The following is a 13,388-nucleotide window of genomic DNA, read 5'->3' on the forward strand; positions in this document are numbered from 1 at the left end:
TACCTGAAAGGATCGCGAGGAGGTACGTCTTCGGGTCCAGGAGGCTCTTCACAATTTGTTTCGGCTCGAATCGGGCCGTCTGTGCATTGTATTCTAGAGACGTATCAGTACGGTGCAGAGAAACGGGGGGAGAATGGGAAACACATGCCTAGACTTCTTTCCAATGCCACCTGGATTTCTCTGTCGCTGAAGTATCTTGAAGACTTGATGCGGTCGGGGAATGTGGGCAGAAGGGTCGCGTTTAACAAACCGATTCCGACGGCGATGACACCCTCGATCAGAAATAACCATTACCACGAGCGAAGCCCGTCGACACCTTCCAGGTCCTTCTGTACGCCGTAGGAGATGAGGCCAGAAAAGACGCCCGAAATGGTGGTGGCGGAGTAGAAAATGGCTACCAAATCATCAGCATGCCGGAGCTTATATGCCGCGTCCGGTCCAGCGGTGCTCTTACCAACTCTCTTACCGATCTCATCCCTCCCGTACCAGATGGCCATGTAAAGTGGTGTACTTTGAAGCAAGGCTTCGGCACAGCCAACGCCAAAACGAAGTCCGATCAAGTCGCCGTAGCCCCGGGCCTCGGTCATGCAGCAGACGATGAGCCCAAAGACGACGACAGCGGAACCCAGCATCACTTTAGGCCCGACTTTTCTGATCAAGAGATTGCCAGCGAAGACACACACAAGATACCCCGAGTCTAAGAGACGAGATCGGGTCAGGTTCACCCCGATACCGCCCAATCTGGTTTCTACTCACAAAACACCATGATGATATTGTAGAAGTGCTGGTCCGAAATCTCCAGGCCCTCTTGGAGGCCCATCAACCTGGCATAGCCGATATTGTTACGATCCTGCCCGCCCTCCCGGTCGTGAGCTTGGTCAACCATGACATCGACGAGGGGGGAACTCACCAGGTACGCCATCAAGTACGACAGCGCGAGCAGTGGCAAAACAAGAAGATCAAGCTTCTTGAGAAGGCTCTTCCGCACCTGGCGCTCTTGGCCTGACATTCCCTGCAGTGGCTGAACTTCCACTTCTTCCTTGTCCCCTCCAACGGGCTTGGTGTCGGTAGTCATCAAGGACATTGTGCTCACTTGATCTTTTGTTTTTGCTATGGATCGATAAATGAGACCTTTTTTGGGAGCAAAGACGGAGGAGGAAAGACGACTAGACGGACAGGTCAGCCGTTCATATATCGGTGAAACAACTCTCCGTTCTAGATTTGGCCCGTGGGGATCCCCATGGGCCCAATTCCGAGCAAGGCAGAGAGTGCATCTACATGTCTGCGTCCCGTGCATGGTCCATCATCACTGCTCCACAGGTCTTTGAACTGTTATGGGTAGGGCAGTGGCATTTTCTCGGCGCTTGGACACCTCGTTCCGAGACCGCTTTCGTTGACATCAACGGCACCACTTCGAGGCTTGGTGCCAAAATGCGGGATCATAGACGTGGCTTCGATCTATGATTGCGAGGTCCTCTGGAAGCCAGGTCCACAGCGGGCCCTGCCAACGATAGAGAAGGCTTTCTCTTCTTTTCGACCCCTAAGCAATTTCGCCACAAGTTTTGCTGGTACGCTAGAGCCAGACCATGGCGTACATGTCGGGCGTATGTGGTTTTAAGCTCACGAGTGGACTTATCTCGACAAGACTTACGCAGTGTTACGTAGAAGGCTGAAGCAAACACGATTCCCGGCCTTGGTCCTTCGGTTTCTACATCTAGTGCCACGATTTGCCGTTGCGCATCATCGTTTCCGTACTCCACCAAGTTGCACCGGAATATTGAGGTCGGGCCGTGTGATCGGGTAAAATTGGACTAATCATATCGTGCATGTGGGTTCCGCCATTGTAGAGGCTGACCTTTGGGCGGTGGTTTGTTAGGCGATCTCGGTATGCGCCTACAGAAACCGACCCGGACTCGGTAAGGAATACAAAGGAATCCCAGATGCATAGACCTCGAGGCGATGATGGCAAAGAGGGTTTGAAAGTAGAGGAGACAAAATCGCCATTGCCGCAAGCAGCACAGCTAGCTACTTCAGGCGGCTGAACATGCAGACATAATTTCTCCCCCTCCAACATAGCTAATGTCGGACATCAATGTGATGAAGGCAATAGAGAGGGGACTCGCCGACGCCATTGAGGCAGATGAGCCATTGCGCCGGTCCAAGGCAGGGCATGCTGGGCTTCCAGCAAAGGATTGCAGTTGCAGGGATGCAAGCAGCCGAAATGAAATGGAAGCGTGCCGAAGGAACCGCCAGAGGTGCACGACTAGTTCGGATTCTCGATCGATAATCCCAATACAGACGCAGCATGGAAAGGACAATAGGCACAAAACGGCCCCATGGGAGGTCACGTCAACGACCTGACAAGATCTCGCTCTCAGGTCATTTTAAATTAACTGCCAATGCCCTTCCTCTCCAGACCTGAGACCGGAACGGGATTCTAGAGCGATGAAGGATCGACACTGTTTATTGTGACATTTGTACAGAGGTGGTATAATTCTATGATGTCCCTCAATTGAGCTATATAGCAAACTGGCCCCTTCCTTTTTGTCCAGGTTCCCTCTTCTGCCTGACCAAGGCCGCAAGAGAAAGGCTGCCGTTAATGCTGAGACTTTTTCAGGGTCGGAGCTTATACCAAGGCCGAGCATGGCGCATCATATTCCGCCGGGCTCACAAATGACGCCTTCGTCTCATTGCCATAACCCAGTCGAACAAGCGTATCACCTAGAACCCCACTCGTCAGTTGGCTGTTCCACAACAAAACCGGAGGACAAGACTTCAAACCTCGTCTAGCTTACCTGTATTGTTATACACCGGCCAGCCCAGCTGCTCACGCAGGCCATTCATGGGATCTCTGGCAAAAGTCGCCCACGCGTGTCTCATGTATCGCGAGACGATTTCTTGGAGTGGCGTATTCGGCTCCCCTGTGAGGTCCGCCGACGTGCCGAAAACCATCGAGACTTCGCTGGTATGGTAGGCCCCGCTGCCAGGGTACAGACGCAGGTTGGGCCAGTTGCCGAAGTACTCGTACCGCCACACCGGCACCGACTCCGACGCGATAGCTCGTTTCACCGCCGCGTCGGCGGCAATGGGGCAGACGAATTCCCCGTAGCTGATGGTCTCTTGTTGGGTCGCGCTCAGGGTGATTTGGTTGTTGCCTGCGTATCTCATGACGTAGAATCCGGCTTCGTTGTCATTGCTGCCCATCAGAAAAGGCTGCCAGATTGGTGTCAGTGACGAACGAGCAGAAAGGAGAAAGAAAATGGGCTGGATGATATTCGGAGCCTTCTTTCGAGAGCAGAAAACGAACCTTTTGAGCAAAGTCCCGCGAGAGCGTCCTTGCCGTGTAATTAGAGAAGACGAGCTCTTCGTCAATCAGCGGCCCAAACGTCGGCGCTACCCCTTGCTGGGGGATCGAAAGCATAGCCCCGAGGACGGTGGAGACGCTCTGATTCCTCATGCACTCGAGACGCACCGGGTCTGACGCCTGATCACAGCCGATCGAAGCCGAGGCATTCCTCCAAATTGCCGCGCGTTCCTCTTCCGTAGAACTGAGGTCCGCAAAGGCTGATCCAGATTCTTGGATGAAGGCCTGCGCGATCGGGTCGTTCGGGAAAGCATAAGCGTACCAAGAAATGATCCACGCTCCCTGTGACTGACCGAACATCGTGATTCGCGTGGGGTCTCCTCCAAATGCCTCGATGTTGTCTCGGACCCATTCCAGTGCCAGTCTGCAGTCACGTAAAGCCAAGTTGGTGCCCGCTCCAGGTGCACCAGAGAAGCCGAATATGTTGACGCGGTAGCTTACAGCGATGGTCAGCGATGGTTGGACCTTGGTCTTCAGAACGGTTGACAACTCACTTGAACGAAACGACAACAAGGTCTTCCTGCTCGGCGAAATACACTCCGTTATAAGTTGGGTTATTCACTGAACCACGTTCAAATCCTGAACGGTCGATCCGAATTAGTGGTGTTTTCCCGTGAACTCTGACCGCAATAGGACTCTGGGCGACCTACCACCTCCGTAGACGAATACCAGCACAGGCTTCTTCTTCGAGTTTCCCGACGATTTCGTCCAAAGGTTCAGGTACAGACAGTCTTCGCTCATGATATTGTATGCATCGGCAGACTCTTCGCTCATGATCCGCCCCGCGTGGGAGTACAATTCGCCCGGGACCGCCCCCCAGTTATGTACCACATACGGGCAGTCTGGCGGCTGTGTCGAAGCATTGAAGACTTGATTAGAAACAAATGCCACAGGCGGAGCGAATCTCAAATCTTTTACTGGGGGCAGTGCGTAGCGAATGCCGATGTATTCGAGCACATCTGGGTGGGTCTTGCTGGGAGAGCCGATATACCGCCCGCTTGTGGTGTTGATCGAGGACGACGGTTGGGTCTTTCCATCTTTGGCCTTGGTAGGGACTGCTTGAGATCTTGTTGAGAAAAGACAAGCCGCTTGGAAAATTGTGAGAAGAAGTCGAAACTCTTTCATTTCTGATCGAGGCACAAGTTTAGGGTTTGAAAAGCTTGCATGATATATGAGAAAGAGCAGTCGGAATTTGTGGGGGCGCTGAGACTTTAAGTAGAGCGGACAGCGGTAATAAGTTGAAGCCTTGAGGAGGAACACAATCCACATGCAACACTCATAGTAGCCTCATTCCAACCCAGGCACCAATATAACTCTTTGTCCCATGGGATGCTCAGCGCCATCTTGCTCCTTTTAGGTATAACCTCGTAAGATCGAATTACCTACTTGATTAGGTATAACAACAGACGCTAAATGATTTGAGATGCGGTTAACGAAGGTTTCGGCCCACTGCCTAGCGTGATAGATTTATGAAACCTCTTGACACTGACTAAATTCTGTACTGGGTTTTAGCAGCCGCCACTTAGCTTGGCAGATGTGCGCTCTAATGGGATTGACCAGCTCAAGGCATACATTCAGCGCTGAGAAGCCGGTGATATTGAGGAATACATTCCCCATAGCTGATGGTTTCTTGTTGGGTCAGGACCAGCGACCAGTCTGTCAGGCACAGGGAATGTATCACTTGTGGTAGAGAGTCTGCCTCTTGCGACGTTCTCATCGTTCCAAGCGGTGTACATAAAGACAGAGGCCTGATCGGCAAAGTCCATTTCTTTCGGCTTCGATTGGGTGAAGGGAGTCGTCGCCTAGGATGTCTCTACGAACGATATAATGGTTGTCTATGACGACAAAACCGGAGACCAGCAAGTACACTCTTATCACTTTTACCACCGTGACAAATATCAAATTGAAAGCGCCAAAACACCAGTGGCTTCAACTTCGGTCGGAGAGGGCTTTGACCACGAAGATCAGGCCAAATTTGAGGATTATACCAGTACTTTTACCATAAGCATGACGGACACTCTTCCCTCGTTAGACCGCCTCGCGTTCGACGGGGTGAAACTCCTCTTGTTCCAAGCGAAAATCCTCTCTCCTAAAGGCCGAGCAATTTCAAGGGATGGCGCCCGAGGATTTGGTTCGAAAAACTATCAATGTTGGCACGGGAACCAAATATGCGTCAAAGGAATTCTATAATGATGATATTGGAGCAAACGAAACCCAGATCCTACGAAGTCTGCACTGCATAAGACTGTACGAATTGTATTCCGAATCCGCCGAGTTGTTAACAAACGGGCCAGAGTCTCAGAGAAACATCATACAATTTGTCAAATCAACATCAGCGGTCGAGCTCAGGGAAGTATTCGGAGGAAGGAACCAAAGTTTGCCTCTATGACGAGGTGTTCCAGGTGACGGGTTTTTGACGCCAAAGATGCTGCCTCGCCCGGACAACGCATTCGAGAATTCCCAACATTCAAACCCAATCGTCGCGTCACGCCTTGATACAAACACCTTCCAAACTGCGCTGGACGAGGACGATCAGGCTAAGGACACTGACAAGCGAAAGTGGCCGACAAAGCCTTTCTCGGTCAAGACAGCTCGAATCACTGGGTCTGGAAAATGACTTGCAGCCGGGCACATCACCGGTACAATGTTCTCATAAGGTCTTCTCTCTTGGGCTTGAGGACGCGCAGGTGCCTCTTACCCAGAGCGTTGGATTGGCGTCGTCGCCGTTAGTGTATGGAGATTGGTATTGAGCTTCCAGTTTGAGTTTCCTTGCCCAATGGAAAAGGGGGCATGTGGAGTCGCAGACCGCAAGGCTGAGGCTACCAGCCTACTCGGGGTTTATTGTTCAGACGTTCCACCCGCAGCTTTCTTGGGGATGTTGCCGCACCTCCCCCAACAGCTATTCCGCAACGATACGGTGTCCGCATTCACATGCCGCATTCGCTAGGATTTCGGATACGTCACATTTCATTGCAGCTTTCGTTATGGGCAATTCGAAACCTGGAGTCTGAGGCCATGATGACACCGATTGCACAAATTCTGTTGACTGAGTGAAATGGAGTCATGAGCAGCACCCCCTCCATGTTGCAAGATGCTAAGGGAGTCGTTCCTGCTCCGGGGAGGGCAGCGCGAGGACCGGATTCTCTGGCCCCAATTATTGCGACGGTATCATGTGAGCCCTCAGGCATATGATATCGTAACTCAGAACAGTAGCCCTCGGGAGGGTCGACCACAGTGTGCAGAGATATGTAAGATGCGAGCACTGCCCGGATCGGCTTTCCGAGCTCCTCCATCTTGGCTTACTCTGATTAGCTACGTCGTTGCGCTGCTCCGTCCACGTACGAATGCCTCGCATTCATTGGGCTCGACTTGTCCGGTGACCTCGAGCTACGATCACAACAAAGTATGTGTGATAGCTTGTAGCAGGAGCTGAAGCATGCGCCGTACGAGTTGGACGTAGCTGTTTCCAATACTATAGTAGTTGTCGACAAGTGATGGGTAAAGGTGAAGTTATACTACTAACAATATCACTACTTTCTTTAGCATTGCTCTACTAGCCTAAATCTAGCAGTTTTAGCCTTAATTCGAGACTTTAGGGTCCAAACGATCAAGACCGTCAACCACGGGATATTGTGATATTGCCTGGAGAAAAGGGCAAGAAGCAGCTCGACATGTATCGATAGTCGCGATTTCTTCCATATTCCGATTATCTCGTTGATCGATCGATGCCGGAAGTATCAGGAACCACGTCTGCAGAGGGTTGGCATTCGCGAGCGCCCATTGGACCAGCTGCTTCAATCGACCACCTTCATGTCGTGTACGCAAGTCCGCAGCGAATTGCTGTTGGCTCCGGAAATTAGGGCTCTACGACAGCCCTCCCATGAGTTCGTGAATCCTAGACACGGCTGGATACGGCTGGATACGGCTTGAAAGGAGACGGCGACCAGGGCGGTGTTCAGCCAGCAAGCCTAGGCCTGGCTGTCGGCCAGTAGAACCCCATCCTCTTTCACTTCTTGACGATGCTGACGATGCTGTTAACCCCCTTCCGTCGTCTGGAGAACGAATTCTAAGGGGTGTAAGAGTCTTGTCTTTGTTCTTAAACAAGCAGACGGCCTGCCCTCTCGCTTAGCTTCTATCGCATCAGGGTGCAAAACTCAGAACACTCCGATGTACTCCCATCTGCGCTACAGCCAACAGACAAGGGATATCGCAGGTGGAAATGGACACGGGGTCTTTGCAAGAACCCCGAAAACCCACGACCAAGGACGTTTCGCTGGCTCGGAAAGATCACAACATTCACGACTCGTCCTAGATCAGTGGGAAGACAAGCTCATTGCAAAGAGAGTAACCTCCAGCCCGCACAACTATACAACAATCCCAGGCTCTCAATCCCACACATATGCTCCTACAGAAGAAAGCATAGCAGATCTAAAAAATACATCACACCTAGGACGCGATTCGGCAGACTGGGGAGACACCTTCAAAGAGGCGATCTTATTCCAACGCGGTGCAACGGTGCCTCAGCCTCTAGGTCAAGCACCCGCCGGTTCTGCAGAGACTCCAATCCAGCCTATATATTTATCAGTGGCCCAAGGAGGCTTGGAACTGACTGGAAGTCGAGCGGTTGCGTCCCAGCCATTTCCACCGTCATCAGAAGGTTGTGCGCCCACAGAGGTTTCGGGACCCTATTTACCTATATACATTTTTGCAGAAGAATTGCACGATACACACACGCCGTCCAACCCCCCCGCGCTGTGTTCTAAAGTGTCCGTATCCCAACAAAGATACGCCTTTGAAGGGACAAGACGGGCGGAGAGCTCGCAAGCTCCTCAAACACCCTGTTCGACAAGTCGTGTGAATAGCCCCTCCGCCAGAACGACATCACTCCGCAGGGCAGGAGCCAGACTCATCTCGGCACCTCTGACCGTAGACCCGCCGCCACTTCCAGAGAGACCGGTAAAACCACGACAGTCTGCAGCTCAGCTCCAGCGACCGAAGACTGCGTATCAACATCCAGAGATGCGCGCTAGAATGGACGTCTTCATTCCCGAAATCGAGGAGAACACAGCCCTCGCGTCCGCAAAGCTAAATTGTAAGCTAATTCCACAGTAAGGTCCCCCCTGTACTGATCGTTTACAAGATAATGTGTGGAAGACGCGTCGGATTCAACATGAGCGTGCGTGGACCCTGTTGGCTGGGTGCACCACACGCTCCCTGCCCGGCTCAGCCCAGCCCCTGGTACAGCTTCTGTCAAAGGTGGAGAAGCTGCCGAGGAAATTGTGCATCTTTGACCGTGGGAGATTCCTGAACCTGGCCGGCTATCACCTTTTCAACGAAATATCCCAGGGAGGCACGCTTCCTTTGGAGCAAAGCCGTACCGATCAAGTACGACGCTTCCGCGCAGAGCTGGAAAAGCAGCCTGAGCCCCTTCGTGCGTCGGTCTTGTGGCCCTTCATCGAATGTGTGATCGAATGGTACGGGCTGTTAGAAGTCCACCCGTTCCTCCAAGCTCTCTATGGAGGTCGAGAGCTCATAGTCCCGAGCATCTACCAATTCAGCCAGGAGACGGAGCTGGCTGAAGCCATATCGACCTTGGTCTCTCGAAGTCAGATCAACCCGAACACCATGTACACGGTTGCGCAACAAGAGTCTGTGCCCGTGGCCCACAAAACCGCGCTGGAGCAGGTGTTGGGCGAGATTGTGGCCGACCGCAAGAGGTGCAGGCGCGTTTTCCGAGTCGCCGCCGACAAAACCCAGTTCGTCCTGTGGCCCGTGCTGCTCTGGCTTTTCATGATGTGCCACCCGTCCTTCAAGCGAGATTACGTCCGGGAACTGACCAGCATGATTGGTGTTCGTCAAGGGTCCTATCGTGCAGAGTATCGTGTGCTGAGAGAGATTCTGGCCTTCCTGCGCCATCGGGCGGAGGAATTTCTCAGCACCAACTTCATCTGCCCCTACTGGTTGCCGTTGCATTGTGCAACTTGCGAGTTCTCGGACAAGGCTCGGCAAGCTGCTTTCGCACACGTCGATCGTACCCACGGCAAACAGTTCGGACTATGGTATCGTTCGCAGGAAAAAGAGCACAAGGTCACAGGGGAGACGAGGTCGATGGAAGTCCAAATCCAAGCGCCGTGGGCCTTGGGCGAACAAGCAGACTAGGCAGAGGCCGGTTGGGTCCTTCGAGGAAAGGTGTTCTGACCCATGGACTGTCGTGTTAGCCCTGCTCTTCTCAGTATTCGAGAGGTGTGTCTGCTAAGCATGCCGCTCGGAGGTATCCGACTTGCGAATGCCATCTTCTTCAGCGATCATCGTATGAATCTTCCCACTACGCCTATCATATGGTAATGAAGATGATCGCAGCGATGACGAGGAATCAAATGTAATAACCCAATTCACAGCTGTCTACATAGCTGTCTGTTGTTCTGTGGGCTGTTTAGCAAGGGGGAAAAAAAGGAAAAATGACATGGCACCCATCAAACGGTTGGAGGGATGGGTAATGAATGCCGACCCATGCTTTCCATCAGTACCTACATGCAAAAGAAAGTCTGCTCCGTGAGCTGTTCCTTGGAGAGAGCTGGCTTCCTCTTTCTTTGCGTGAGCCTACCATGTTTGCGACTCGCCGGGTTCTTTCCCCCCGGTTTTCAAGTTGTTGGTGGAAGTACTCTGTAAATGTCGTTGTCTTTTTGCAGCCTTGAGTTGAGCGGAGCAAAACGTGGGGAAGGCCGGAGTCGAAGCGAGCCAATCATGTCTCGCATATTCGGATCAACGTCGGTCCGTAATGCAGACCAGAACATTGTCAACCGTCAATCCACATCTCTTTGAATCAACACTTAACACCACCACCACCACCACCACCACCACCATGTGGCCGCGACCATGAATTTTTCACACGACGGGGGGCTCCTTGAGACAACCTAGGATCCTGCCTCTCATCCACTCACCCCTCGACACGAAAAAAAAAATGACCACCTACGGCGGCGGCGTCCCTCTCTCCTACGAGACCCCCGAGTTCCCAGCCCTGTACTGGCCCGTCCACGCCAACCCGGGCGAGCCGCAGTACCTCTACTTCCTCTCCGACATCTACCTGTACACGCTGTACTGGACGCTCATCACCATGGTCGCCGCGCACGGGTGCGTCGCCACCTGGGCCGTACTCATGCAGTTTGCGTCGGCCGACCAGCGCCGCAAGTACCTCAACTCGCCGCAGGGCCGGGCACTCAGTGCGAAGAACAGGAAGTTGCTGGGGGACAATCCGATCGGCGAGACGCTGGGTTGGACCTGGATCGTGCCCATCGTATACATTGTCATCGGGGCAAGCGAGGCGTTGCTGGCCGGCAGCTTGGTGGGACTGGTGTTGGGGGCGGTTTACAATGCGGGTTATTTTGGGATGAGTACTTGGACGCCGTTGCTGTGGGGAGTGATCAATATGCTTGTGTTGGTCGTGAGCAGCTTTAGAATTCAGGGTGGATTATGAACAAGAGGATACTGTTTACGCCCACATCTACTCAGATCAGGAGCGCATATGCTGGACGACCGGACCGACTGTGCCTCAAACATAAGACATGATATGCACAGCCCGTGAACCTGTAGGCAGCAAACATCTCCTGCGCAAGAGAACGGGCCTGCAGATACGAAGAGGGCGCGGCCTTTGGAAAACCATATGCAAGCTAACATGAACCTCTGGCTCATGAAGCGAGAACCAGCAGCTAGGCTTGCGTTTACCAAAGCATCCCTCAAGAACAGTGCATGGCAGAGTGCGATATAATGCCCCAGCACACGAGAAAGGCCAATTCTGGATTCCCGCGACGCCTAGCATGGCTAATGTAATGGGTATTTATGCAGGATGCGCAATCTCGGTGAGAATCAAGGACAGCTGACGGTATGTGACAATTCCGTTAGCTGTGGCAGTCATCAGTAGAACTCAGCGTCAATGCCGAGTTGCTATCCTGCAAAGGAGAAATCCATAGGTCAGAGACTGTCATAATACCAACAAGGAAGATACTTGTCTCGTGATAAATCTACGCCAGGCCCGTCCCGTACATCGCCCGTGGAGGTGATGGCTGAATCTGCAATTTGCCTTCCCGTCAGCGTTTGCCTCATAAAACCCATGAACGCTGAAAGCAAGCAAGATAGATACTGGGCAAAGACAGATTCAAGATGGCCTCCCAAAGTCATCTTCATTCATCTTGGGTCCCTTGCTGGTAAATGTGTCGTGTTCTCGCAGGATCTTTGCGCATCTCATGGCCACTGCCGGTAAAGCCCACTAGACACAAGTCAGTAGGGTTTCTTCTCACCTAAGCAGGGAAGAACCAGAGCACTTACCTCTAGCTTTAACACTTTCGCCTGTGCGGAACATGCTATCCTTCTTGGTCATCTTCCCAGCCTTGCTCTTGGCCGCAAAATCTTGCCATTTTGATTTACCGGCTTCCAGCTCCTTGTTTGCCTTGACTTTGCGAGGTATCTTCGCTGGTCGAATGGGCCCGTCGCTGACTTTGCTTGGTTCACGGCGGGCCTGTTGCGCGAGAGCGGGATCGACGCTGGCGGCAGCCGAGATGACATTCGGATTCGATGGCGGAGAGACTGGGGTGGATGATCCTGACATTCCATCAGCCTTGCGCTTCCTGGCTTCATTGGTCAACGGCTTGATGTCCTTCGCTTTGAGTGTTTCTGTATTGCCGTAGTTTTTGAATGTTACGAGGTAGACTGGGTCACTGGATGAGCCTGTGATGGATGTGATGCGCGCTGTATAGTATCCACCATCGCCGGATTTCCATCTGGCCGAGACCGTGTCGTTGACAGCGAAAGCCGTGGGACTGCTTGTTTCTTCCGACTCGACCTCTGGCTTTCGGTAACCCGCCTGGTACGCAGGGTGGTTCTCTTTAGACCATTTTTCTTTCACTGGCGGCGTCGCAGGCTGCGCAGGCGGAGCGGGTGCTGATGGAGGCTTTAGTTCTGCAATGGCAGATTCGGTAAGGGAAATGACTTCTTCAAGTTCTTGTCTGAGACTCTGCAATTCGCTGTTATCCGGGTCATTCTGCAGACTCAGCTGGACCGTTTCCAGTTGTAGTTTGTATTCCTTCACTTCGCCTTCGAGAGCAGCAACTTCCGCACTGCTCATGGTCGAGGGTCTCTAGACGACGGTGTACAATGGGGATACGAAGGAGAGACAAAAAGTTTGAGACTGTAGGCTAGAGGCACTCAAGAGAAAGACAATCAGTTAGAGGGTGGTTGGAATGGATTTCATGAAGCATTTGCAGTTTGATAACGGCAGGAGATGAGGAGCACCGCCCGCGATTCGCCAAGCCTTTTTTACCTGCGCAGGCGGGAACGTTGGACCTGGCATTCAATCTGTCTTCTCGAACCCAGTCTGAGCCAAATCCACCCCTCAAGAGGATGCCCTTTTAGTCGTTATGCCGCGGCTCTTTCAATCCAGTCGAAAGTCCAAACACGTCAAGTCCCCTGCCAAAGTGCCCGTCTCCCACAGCCTCAGGTGACTACCCACGGAGACCACGGATAGGTTGGGATGATGACGTCGATCTGAAGAAAACACCACCAGACACCAGAGTGAGAACTTAAACTGGCCCAGCGAATGCGACAATATGATGGCGCAAAAGGTACCGCGCCGGACCCATTGAACTCGTATCCCGACGAAGTAAATTTGCGCTCGAGGCGCTGCGACAATTGGTGGACTGGCTGGATGACGGCTGGGAGGGCTGCTTGTGGTAGAGTGGCAGTGAGCAGGCAGGGTCGCTGATTCGCCGACATGGTTCGAATCGGTATTGGTATGGACCGCCGTGGATGGGCATGGATCGGTCGCGACTCTTTGCCGCTTAGAAATCAACTTGAGGACCACTCACACGCTGTCTGCTTTGCCTATTCCTGCTGGCATCTCCCGACCATTCGCCACATCTGACTCCCTGACTCAACGCGTGGTTTTCCTCCATCCACGACCGAGAGATGATGAAGAAGACGGCTCTGTGCGCGAGGCTATGGTGGAGAGGCAAGGAGGCAATCCAAGAGGGGA

At 52.7% G+C, this 13,388-nt stretch overlaps 4 protein-coding genes across 4 annotated transcripts; 2 read left to right on the forward strand and 2 right to left on the reverse strand.

Moving 5' to 3' along the window:
• Window positions 1-2,626: 2,626 nt before the first annotated feature.
• PV07_08427 (uncharacterized protein) lies at window positions 2,627-4,489 on the reverse strand (the record flags this gene model as incomplete). Its single annotated transcript, XM_016395591.1, has 5 exons — window positions 2,627-2,721; window positions 2,796-3,213; window positions 3,308-3,800; window positions 3,859-3,943; window positions 4,015-4,489. The coding sequence occupies 5 exons, from the start codon at window positions 4,487-4,489 to the stop codon at window positions 2,627-2,629; spliced, it is 1,566 nt and encodes a 521-aa protein (XP_016245447.1).
• Window positions 4,490-8,395: 3,906 nt separating this feature from the next.
• On the forward strand, window positions 8,396-9,523 carry PV07_08428 (uncharacterized protein; the record flags this gene model as incomplete). Its single annotated transcript, XM_016395592.1, has 2 exons — window positions 8,396-8,456; window positions 8,505-9,523. 2 exons carry the CDS (start codon window positions 8,396-8,398, stop codon window positions 9,521-9,523), a joined length of 1,080 nt encoding a protein of 359 aa, XP_016245448.1.
• A 681-nt stretch (window positions 9,524-10,204) lies between these two features.
• On the forward strand, window positions 10,205-11,358 carry PV07_08429 (uncharacterized protein). Its single transcript, XM_016395593.1, has one exon. The coding sequence runs from the start codon at window positions 10,326-10,328 to the stop codon at window positions 10,836-10,838; it is 513 nt and encodes a 170-aa protein (XP_016245449.1). The 5' UTR covers window positions 10,205-10,325; the 3' UTR covers window positions 10,839-11,358.
• On the reverse strand, window positions 10,803-12,960 carry PV07_08430 (uncharacterized protein). Its single transcript, XM_016395594.1, has 2 exons — window positions 11,687-12,960; window positions 10,803-11,627 (listed from the first exon to the last, which is right to left on the reverse strand). Exons 1-2 carry the CDS (start codon window positions 12,480-12,482, stop codon window positions 11,542-11,544), a joined length of 882 nt encoding a protein of 293 aa, XP_016245450.1. The 5' UTR covers window positions 12,483-12,960; the 3' UTR covers window positions 10,803-11,541.
• Between the last annotated feature and the right edge of the window lie 428 nt (window positions 12,961-13,388).

The sequence above is a fragment of the Cladophialophora immunda genome (assembly GCF_000835495.1).
Source record: "Cladophialophora immunda strain CBS 83496 unplaced genomic scaffold supercont1.5, whole genome shotgun sequence".
Lineage (NCBI taxonomy): Eukaryota > Fungi > Ascomycota > Eurotiomycetes > Chaetothyriales > Herpotrichiellaceae > Cladophialophora > Cladophialophora immunda.

Excerpts from the sequence above, each read along its gene's own strand:
- PV07_08429 (XM_016395593.1), top strand. The coding sequence starts at position 10,326 with ATGACCACCTACGGCGGCGGCGTCCCTCTCTCCTACGAGACCCCCGAG.
- PV07_08430 (XM_016395594.1), bottom strand. The coding sequence starts at position 12,482 with ATGAGCAGTGCGGAAGTTGCTGCTCTCGAAGGCGAAGTGAAGGAATAC. Across the intron at positions 11,628-11,686 it reads CGAAAGTGTTAAAGCTAGAG|TGGGCTTTACCGGCAGTGGC; the intron begins GTAAGTGCTCTG and ends ACTTGTGTCTAG.